The 10,593-nt window shown below is 47.7% G+C and overlaps 1 protein-coding gene across 2 annotated transcripts in view; it reads left to right on the top strand.

Moving 5' to 3' along the window:
* The first annotated feature begins 3,327 nt into the window (after nt 1-3,327).
* The window catches only part of LOC138982769 (deleted in lung and esophageal cancer protein 1-like), a 51,007-nt gene continuing 43,741 nt past the window's right edge, over nt 3,328-10,593 (top strand). For both annotated transcript variants that reach the window (XM_070356099.1, XM_070356098.1), the window contains exons 1-3: nt 3,328-3,402; nt 3,876-4,167; nt 5,030-5,183. In XM_070356099.1, coding sequence (XP_070212200.1) covers nt 3,928-4,167; nt 5,030-5,183 — 394 coding nt within the window. In that variant the 5' untranslated portion in view covers nt 3,328-3,402; nt 3,876-3,927. The remainder of the gene's footprint in view (nt 3,403-3,875; nt 4,168-5,029; nt 5,184-10,593) is intronic.

The following is a 10,593-nucleotide window of genomic DNA, read 5'->3' as shown; positions in this document are numbered from 1 at the left end:
AAATAGAGGTCGTGGCCTCTTGTTATCGCTGAGAGACCAAAGGGAATAGAGATCGTGGCCTCTTGTTATCGCTGAGAGACCAAAAGGAATAGAGGTCGTGGCCTCTTGTTATCGCTGAGAGACCAAAGGGAATAGAGATCGTGGCCTCTTGTTATCGCTGAGAGACCAAAGGGAATAGAGGTCGTGGCCTCTTGTTATCGCTGAGAGACCAAAGGGAATAGAGATCGTGGCCTCTTGTTATTGCTGAGAGACCAAAAGGAATAGAGATCGTGGCCTCTTGTTATCGCTGAGAGACCAAAGGGAATAGAGATCGTGGCCTCTTGTTATCGCTGAGAGACCAAAGGGAATAGAGATCGTGGCCTCTTGTTATCGCTGAGAGACCAAAGGGAATAGAGATCGTGGCCTCTTGTTATCGCTGAGAGACCAAAAGGAATAGAGGTCGTGGCCTCTTGTTATCGCTGAGAGACCAAAGGGAATAGAGATCGTGGCCTCTTGTTATCGCTGAAAGACCAAAGGGAATAGAGATCGTGGCCTCTTCTTATCGCTGAGAGACCAAAAGGAATAGAGATCGTGGCCTCTTGTTATCGCTGAGAGACCAAAGGGAATAGAGATCGTGGCCTCTTGTTATCGCTGAGAGACCAAAAGGAATAGAGGTCGTGGCCTCTTGTTATCGCTGAGAGACCAAAAGGAATAGAGGTCGTGGCCTCTTGTTATCGCTGAGAGACCAAAAGGAATAGAGGTCGTGGCCTCTTGTTATCGCTGAGAGACCAAAGGGAATAGAGATCGTGGCCTCTTGTTATCGCTGAGAGACCAAAAGGAATAGAGGTCGTGGCCTCTTGTTATCGCTGAGAGACCAAAGGGAATAGAGGTCGTGGCCTCTTGTTATCGCTGAGAGACCAAAAGGAATAGAGGTCGTGGCCTCTTGTTATCGCTGAGAGACCAAAGGGAATAGAGATCGTGGCCTCTTGTTATCGCTGAGAGACCAAAAGGAATAGAGATCGTGGCCTCTTGTTATCGCTGAGAGACCAAAAAGAATAGAGATCGTGGCCTCTTGTTATCGCTGAGAGACCAAAAGGAATAGAGATCGTGGCCTCTTGTTATCGCTGAGAGACCAAAGGGAATAGAGATCGTGGCCTCTTGTTATCACTGAGAGACCAAAAGGAAGAGATCGAGTAGATCTTGGAAGAAATGTGAGTCATGAGTCATCCAGAGGATTTACTGCCGGAGCTGAGGTCTTCGACGTGTGTTGTATTGGATCTGTCAGAATTCTCCCATCAAGTTCTGTGGGTATTTTTTTCTTCTTCTTTAGTTTGCTTTTTCCCTTTGCTCTCTCTCTCTCTCTCTCTCTCTCTCTCTCTCTCTCTCTCTCTCTCTCTCTCTCTCTCTCTCTCTCTCTCTCTCTCTCTCTCTCTCTCTCTCTCTCTCTCTCTCTCTCTGTACACCCTCTCTCTCTCTCTCTCTCATTCATTTTCTCTCTCTCTCATTCATTCTCTCTCTCTCTCTCTCTCTCTCTCTCTCTCTCTCTCTCTCTCTCTCTCTCTCTCTCTCTCTCTCTCTCTCTCTCTCTCTCTCTCTCTCTCTCTGTCTCTCTCTGAGAAAGCGCTCAGAGTAAATTTTCACTTGTGTGTTTGTTTGTTTCGCTTATGAAGGAATCGGGTTGCAGTTAGACATGTGTCTTTGAGTGACTCGGAGATTCTCTGCCGCTGGGTCACCGATGTCTTTGTGGTGAACGTGGTTATTCACTAGAGCTGTCTTCGGCCGGTACGGATTTCAATAACTTTTGGTCGATTTTCTATCGTCGAACCGATATTACCCAATATTGACGCCGGGACTGTGTGATGATATCTTCTGCACACACAGTCAGTCAATGTTAGATATATTGCTAATTCTCTGGACATTTTGTATTTACTGTAAAGAAATTACAAAAGTATTTACAAGTCTCGGTTTTGGCTGTTCCATATCCCTCCCTCTGATTATTATTTCTTTTTGTTCACTCTTTTCTTGTACTTTTCAGTATTTAAAAATGTCTTTTCTTTCAAAAAGTCTTTAGTCACTTGCTCAACTAAATTCTGGGATCATTACATTTTCATATATATTTGTTTGTTTTTGAATTTAGGTGTTTTTGTTTTTGAAGTGGGGAAGCAATAAAGAGGTCGTCGATATCAAAACTGATATCGACGGAAATGTCGTCGATATCACTTTTACAATGAGCTCAGATTTGCCCAAGTGACCAATGGAAATCCACGTAACATATGAAATAGCAATATTTTGTACTACCAACATTTTGGCATGGGTAGATGTCCATTAATCAGTGTACTGAAGCCAAACATACTTAACACAACATGATATTGTACACATCTCAGTGCACGCACTCTTCTTACCCCCCTCCCTCCCCCTTTGTCTCCCAGTCACCCCTCAGAGTTTCTCAATTCGCATGAAAACATGTCCTGGAGCATCCGAACGATTGTAACCCCCTAAAATGACACAATGCACTGACTGAGAGCAGAGTCCACACAATCACATTACAAAAAATTAAAACAATCGACCGTGACACTTTTTGCACAGACCTGCAAAACGTACCATTAGCCTACTCCCATTTGGACAAAATTAACAGCATCAGAACAGGTAAAAGTGATCGAACTCTGAAAAATATGCATGTTGTCATGGTTCACACCTGACACTTGAAGTTGCTGTTAGTTCTGAGAACCTGCAGTCAGGCCGTTCACTAAAGTGTACATGATTGTGCCTGAGTTCTGAATCCGTGAATCTGATATAGGGCCTAGTACGTTGCTGCATCAGTCCAGATAACTGGCGTTGGTTGACCTGACTGAATTTGCGGCGACGCGTTTAACCCATCAAGGTTGTTATTTTAATTTTGTGGTGTTTTTTTCTTCGTTTGTCACATTACACGTTTCCCGCTGTAACATTCTGCGGCGCCTTCACCATCCCGGCTGATATGATAGGGATGGGTCAGGTTGATGATTGTCACTGCTGCGCCAGCCCCTAAAACATTGATATTTGTTCCTGATTTTAGTGTTGATTCTCACAATTAAACTTTGATATTAGCAGAAATGTATACATAGTGAAACAAACCAGCAAGGTCTCGATGGTCGCATTCATGCCGAGTATAGTAATTATAATCCGAAACTGAAAGGTCACAATTTTGCATTGGAATTTATCGTTTTGTTTTCTCTGCGGTCTAAGGGAAAGAACCCCTTCTATTTTTCTATTATCAAAACTGCCAAGAGTCGCTCCCCTTCCACTAAATTTTCAAAGGGAGCTTACTGAGTATGACTATTTACGGACAACTCTTGCCTAGTAACCAAACAAAGATGGCGGCGTCCCGATAAACTTTTGAGAAGGCGCGAAGAGGCTGTGACATTTTTTCATCTCACCATTGAGGTCTGATAGTATGAAACTGGTCAAATCGTCTGTGACTATTGGTTTCTGAGCTTCTCCTGCACCAAAATATTGTTGTAACTGTGGTAGCTTTGGCTTGGTTAGATTGTAACAGTTTTAAACAGTGGAAAATGTGTCTGTTTCAGATTTTCTCGATCCAAATCCAATCTGCAAAACCTTGGGCCAAATTGAAACGAATGTACGATTATAAGCTGAGATAATTGAAGTCAATAATTATGCAGTAGGGCGTTCGCAACCAAGGACAGCAAAACATAGGGCCTACAGGTTTTCTTTGTTCTTGTCTGTGAGTAGAAATCCAAAAAGAGATAAGAGTGCTAACAGTAACATTTCAAAATTCGTAATACAAAAACAAGAACGGTAAGTTATTGGAAATGAGTAAATTAAACGTCCCAATAACTTACCATTTTTTTTATTCTTGCCTGTGTATGACATTTTTGTTTCTGTTTACCTCACAGCAAAAAATAAAAGACTAGTCTCCTGGGCCCGCTCAGCAGCTGGACAGCAAAGATGGCATCCAACACGCACAGCGCTCCCCGGGTGCAGACCACCCCACGGGGTCAAGAACCAGCCATGTACCTGCAGCGGCCCTCCACCGGGCGATCGCAGGATGTGCGCCACATCCTTGCCAAGGCGTTCCGTGATCTCTACACTAGAGAGACCATCAGGCCAGAGACGGTAAAAAACCTGCAAGTGTCAAAGGAATGTGATGATCCTTATCATGAACGCTATGTGGAGAGTCTGCAGAAGGTGAGGTGTTTTATTTCTTTACCGTAATTAATTGTTCAGCAAGGGCTCCCTAGATTTCTGTGCTTTATACAAATCAAAATGTGTACATTTAGTCAATGTTCTCTGCAGTTGTACGTGTGAAAATGATTAAATGAAATGAGATGTAAAGCAGTCTTTTTTCTGGGGGAATTGTTTACAAATGTCAAAACTGCATACAAAATTGCTGTTTGAAGGTAACCAGTGTTTTGCATTTAGATTATTTTCTGTGCCAAAGTTAATTAGATTTGAACAAGCGTCCTTGCAATTTAACTCTTGGAAATTTTAGAAATTGGTATACAAGAAATTTAAAAGGTGCAAAGAAATAATCTGTGCAAATTGTTTACACTCTAAAAACACACGTTTATGCATGTTCTTGTGTTATGAAACATATTCATAAATATGGCTGACGAGCTATGAGTTTAGGATCGTTATTTTGCAGTTATCACTTTCAGGACGATATATATATATGTGACCCTCCAACACGGAATGAGTCGCATGTCACCTTTTCATGATTTTCATATTTTTACATTTTCTTAAAGAGTTTTTTATTCTCTATCCAGTGGTGAAAACCGTTTTAGAAAAGAGTGAACACTTTTCGAGTTATAAGCCTGTGACTATGGTGACCCTCACACTGTTACTGGACACCCCCCGCACTTATATTATGCCTAGCGCAGAACCGCGTGAGGTGACATGCGACTCATTTCGTGGTGGAAGGTCACATATATATATATATATAAAAAAAATAATTAAAAAAAAGAAGACGTGTTGTACTTGTTCTTTTTTGCTTTTTACAATTTACATATAGTCATGCAGTTGGTGATGGCGTATGTTTTCCACACTGCAGGTGTATGATGAGTGGAAGCGTCGTATGGAGGAGGCGGCCATGTTGGAGCGGCACATCATGCAGGCACAGGCACGCGCCATGTCCGCTGACGAACGATACATTCACCGTGCTGCAACATCCTGCGATCAGTTTAACAGTCTTGGGTTGCCTCCTGGTATGGGTTTTCCTCCTTTTCTGCTTCTTTTTATCTTTGTATATATTTCTAGTCTTTATTTTTATTTTATTTTATTTTATTTGTTCTATTTTGACTTACACTGCTACAAGTACATTAGTTATGTTTTAAATAGGCTTAAAACATAATTGTGCAGAGCATATAGATTTCAACTCCACACTCTATCAGCAAATGAACACCTGAAATGTATAATGTGTCCATTTCTGTGAAAACGGTCACTGTGGTCAAAATGATTGTTATGTGCACCCTAAGACTGTTTTCCATTACTTTATACACTGTTTGTGCTATATCTGATGCTTCCTTCAATGTTTAGAAATTGAGCTTGAAGTGGGAGTCAGTAAAGTTTGTTTACATTTTGGTCCAACTTTGACCTCGTATTTATCTTATTAGAGGCTTAATTCACTCAACAATGTCCACAAAGTCGCAGAACTGACCACAAATGATATGGACTTGTATTTGCTTCACCGTCTGTTTAAGTGTGTTTTTCTTCATTTTTGACTCACATGCGAAGCAAAAGTGAGTCTATGTACTCACCCGAGTCGTCCGTCCGTCCGGCCGTCCGGCCGTCCGGAAAACTTTAACGTTGGATATTTCTTGGACACTATTCAGTCTATCAGTACCAAATTTGGCAGGATGGTGTATGATGACAAGGCCCCAAAAAACATACATAGCATTTTGACCTTGCGTCAAGGTCGCAGGGGCCATAAATGTTGTCTAAAAAACAGCTATTTTTCACATTTTTCCCATTTTCTCTGAAGTTTTTGAGATTTAATACCTCACCTATATATGATATATAGGGCAAAGTAAGCCCCATCTTTTGATACCAGTTTGGTTTACCTTGCTTCAAGGTCAAGGTCACAGGAGCTCTTCAAAGTTGGATTGTATACATATTTTGAAGTGACCTTGACCCTGAACTATGGAAGATAACTGTTTCAAACTTAAAAATTATATGGGGCACATGTTATGCTTTCATCATGAGACACATTTGGTCACATATGATCAAGGTCAAGGTCACTTTGACCCTTATGAAATGTGACCAAAATAAGGTAGTGAACCACTAAAAGTGACAATATCTCATGGTAGAAAGAGCCAATAAGCACCATTGTACTTCCTATGTCTTGAATTAACAGCTTTGTGTTGCATGACCTTGGATGACCTTGACCTTGGGTCAAGGTCACATGTATTTTGGTAGGAAAAATGTGTAAAGCAGTTCTTAGTGTATGATGTCATTGCTAGGTTTAGCTGAAGGTCAAGGTCATGTAAAGGTCAAGGTCAAGCATGTGAGTCGTATGGCCCTTCTTGTTTTGGATTATTGTGCTACTCGTTTCCTGCTTTACAAGTAAATACAGCAGTCCCTGCAATGTACGGCCCCCGGCGTGAGCGGACACCTGACATGTACGGACACATTTGCTCGGCACGGAGTGTTTTCCTTCTATATTTTCCCCCCCTTAAACGGACACCTGCAAAACGTGGACGCGGACACTCATTTTCGGTCCCAACAGCAGGTCATACCTCCAATGTACGGACAGACCATCGTCAAATTTTCACCACAACAAAATCGATAACAGAGCAGTCCGGCTCTTGGTACAAAGATCACAGCCGCAATGGCGTGACGACAGTCACTGGTAACTTGAGTGCACCTGTACCCATCAGGTGGGGGGGTAGTTTTGGTCAGGAGTGGAGTACATGCGAAGATGCCAACATGAAACTGCACTGTGCTCATTATTCTTGTCTGTTGGACGTAAACAACAGAAACCACAGTCGATGAAGGTCCTGAGCGAAAGAGAGTGAAAAACCGGCCACAGTTCTCAGCATCGTGTGTCAATATAACACTTACCTCGACAGTACTATTCTTGCACATTATCTATTATAGGCCGAAAAAATTGGACAAAACGCTGCGTGGGTACAATTATCTCCCATAACCATGCGCCACCGTGGATCCCAAGCACTGTCTGAGTGCTTCCCCCTTACAGGATGTAGGTGGCGCGTCCTCTTTCTTTTTTCGCGCGTGACAGTAGGCTGTGTTTCTGCTGCGCTCCCGGATTATTTTGGATTCTAGAGTCTTCTTTTCTGTGTGGATTACCACCTGTTGGATTTTTGTGTGTTATTCCACTTCTGGCTTGAGGCTACGTTGTTTTTCTTCCAACTTGTGCCTCCGTTGTTGTGTGGCGGACTCGGCGTGCCTACCGTCCTACTTCGTGGTGACCGGTCGTCTGCTTCTCGTTTCGCCTCATTCACTTGAGTATTGACCTAATTTTCTTTGAATTTTGTTAATTCTCGATTTTTTAAGGGTACGTACAGGGCGAGGTAGGATGTCTCGTCTTGTTTTGGGCTCTGGTTCTACGGAACCAGAGTCTGCCGGGGGCAACCCTTCTCCGGGCGCACAGCGTCATGTTTTGCGCACGGACAGGGGGACCTTTCGGCGCTCCGACTCTCCCTCCCCAAACGCTTTGCGTTTGCGGTGAGGGAGGGCGGAGAAAGCCTGTTTGAGCAAGCTCAATGCGAGCTTGCTCAAACAGGCTGGGCTTGAACCTGGGACTTCGGGCGGGGCTGCGCCGTCGAAGGTTCGGGGAAGGTCGAGGGGAAAGAAAAAGCGTCTTTCTCCTTCTCCTTCCGTGGAACACGCTTCCCCCCCTTCGACGCCGTTGTCCGGCCCTCAGTCTCAGGCTTCAGCTCCTCCCGGTTTCAAGCCTGGGGGGAAGGTTTCCTTCTCCTCCCTGGCTCGAATCCGGGGGCGGGTCGATTCCCAACCCTCTTTGGGGGTTGGTGAATCTGATCTAGGGGCTACGGGAGAGACTCAGGTTTCGACTTCTTTCTTTTCCGGTGCCTCTCCTGTGCCCTCCTCGGTTTCCACCGCTGTGGAAGCCAGGAGGGACACGGGTCCTCCTCTGAACTCCCTCGCTGGGTCGTCTACTGCTGTTTCGACAGTAGTCTCGGACTCATGGGGGGGGAGATCGGAGGAGATGACGGGGTCTATGAATTCCCTCCCCGCTGGGGTTGGGATGCGAATTGACCCCGTTCAGGGCGGTCCTGTGGGGGCAGGGGTTTCAGGCATCGTGCCTACGACCACTGCTACTACGGTTCCCTCTGACGTCCGTGTGACTGGTGGCTGTCCCTCTATGAAACGCTCCGGCCGACTAGTTACTGGACGTGGAGGTGTTCGACAGAACGTGGTACTTCTGTCGAATGGTCAGGGCGACGGGAACATTGTTTCTGTTGCTCAGACCGACACCTCCGACCGGACCGTCTTGACCCCACGCCATTCCTTAGCGTCTGGTGTTCGGGTGACGGATGGTCCGGACCAAGGGTCCGGAACGGTCCAGGCTTACGGGTCGGGATCGAACCGGACCCACGGGTCCCGACTGGACTTGACCTCCGGGTTTGGTCCGGACGGGACCCATGGTACGGGACCGTACCGGACCTTAGGGTCCGGTGCGGGACAGTACCTCTGGCCCTTGCCGGACCCCCGGACCTACGGGTCCGGATGGTACGGTACGGGACCAGTGGTCCGGTCGGGACCGGACCACCCGACCACCTCTGTTGGTCCGGGTGGTCTGGCACCGAACCGGAACACACCGGACCACCGGACCTACGGGTCCGGATGGTACGGTACGGGACCAGTGGTCCGGTCGGGACCGGACCACCCGACCACCTCTGTTGGTCCGGGTGGTCTGGCACCGAACCGGAACACACCGGACCTACGGGTCCGGATGGTACGGTGTTTCCACGTCCGGACCGAACCACCCGAACACTTTTGTGGGTACGGATGGTTCTGTGCCGAACGGGACCTCCGGATGGTACGGGACCGGACCGGACCACCGGACCGGACCACCGGACCGGACCACCGGACCGGACCACCGGACCGGACCGGACCACCGGACCGGACCGGAACACCGGACCACCCGACCGGACCGGATCGGCACCCCCGACCGGACCGGACCATTTCTTTTCTGATCAGACCCGATGGGTCCCTGTTCAGTCTATAAATGGCGGGGGTTCGTTGGCTGGACTGACCCAACAGTCGCAGGGTTTTTGTTGTTCTCTCCCTTCGGCTGCTGGAGACGTTTCGTCTTTGGGGCAGGGGTCTTCGCGGCCTCTTGCTTCAGTGGGCGTTTCGTCACAGCCTACTTCATCACTTTCGGCTCCTCCCCCTCAAGCTTCCTACACTCCTGCTGTTGAGGAGTTGTCGGGAAGTGAAGAGGAGAGTGAGTCAGAGGACGATGGGGAGGAGGATCAGGGTCGCCCTGAGGTTAACACTGATCCCCTACCCTTGCTATGCTTCGTACTTTCCAACAGTACATGACAGACATCACGCGGCGTCTTGACGCCACGGATGCCTCTCTTAAGCGTCTGTCGTCTAGTGTTCCCAACCCTTCGGTTGACACACAGGACGTGGAGTCTGAGGACGAGAGGCAGGAGGCTCTCCCTCGCACAGCTAGAAGGACGTTTGAACAGTTTCAGGACGTCCTTCCCTCCGACGCCCTCTCGTCCTTGGAGTCCGCTTCGGCCCGGGCGCGGGAGGCACACGCCGCGTCTGCCGGCGGCTCGTTTTATGAACGATCCGGCCGCCAGCAATTCGCGTTCCACCCTAGTCTTAGTGCCACGGTGGAAGCGGCAGCACATCGCCTGAGGAGTACAGATTCACGTGCGAACGCGACCTATGTTCCTCGGGAGGACGCGGATTCAGTGCCGTGCTTTCCTTCGGGAGGCGCACCTCCACTGTTTCCTCGTGTCCAATCTGTTTCGTCCCTCCCTTTTCCCTTTGACTCTCGAACTCTCCCTTTCCAGACTTCGAGTGTTCAGGGTGGGGCTGACGGTGATGTGTTCGTTGGGGAGGTGCCTTCGGTCAAGAAGGTGGAACTGAGCTCTGCTTCGTTCCACAATCTTGAGGCCACCGTTTCTTCCATTGTCGAGGCCCAATCACAGGCCTTGACATGGATGAGCACGCTGTCCACACTGTTGGACCCTCCCGATCGGGCAGAGTCCGATTCCACTCGGGTCCTTGACACGGTTCGAGTGGATCGGGCTTTGCATGCCGTGCGATCGTGCGTGACGACTGCGGCAGAATTGGCCATTGGAACACGGGTCCACTTGTTGGCCCTGTTCCGTGATCATTTTCTGGCTACTTCTTTAGTGCCTCCGGATATGAGGAAGAGTCTGAGGAACACGTTTCCTCAGCCTTCTTCCCTTTTTCATCCGGGCACTGTCCGTTCTGTGGTGGAGTCCACACGCCAGAGGAACACTGATTCTCTGATGGTTGGCCTCGCTGCTTCGGCGACGTCGGCGGGGAGTAAGAGAAGTGCTACAGTCACCTCCAGCTCCCAGCCTCAGAAGAAGAAGAAGAAGAAGCCAGTTTCACTGCCTCCTTCTTCCTCCTCTCAGGCGCCTGTCG

This window comes from Littorina saxatilis, linkage group LG12, assembly GCF_037325665.1.
Source record: "Littorina saxatilis isolate snail1 linkage group LG12, US_GU_Lsax_2.0, whole genome shotgun sequence".
NCBI classification, from domain to species: domain Eukaryota; kingdom Metazoa; phylum Mollusca; class Gastropoda; order Littorinimorpha; family Littorinidae; genus Littorina; species Littorina saxatilis.
This window is presented reverse-complemented; position numbering and strand designations above follow the sequence as displayed.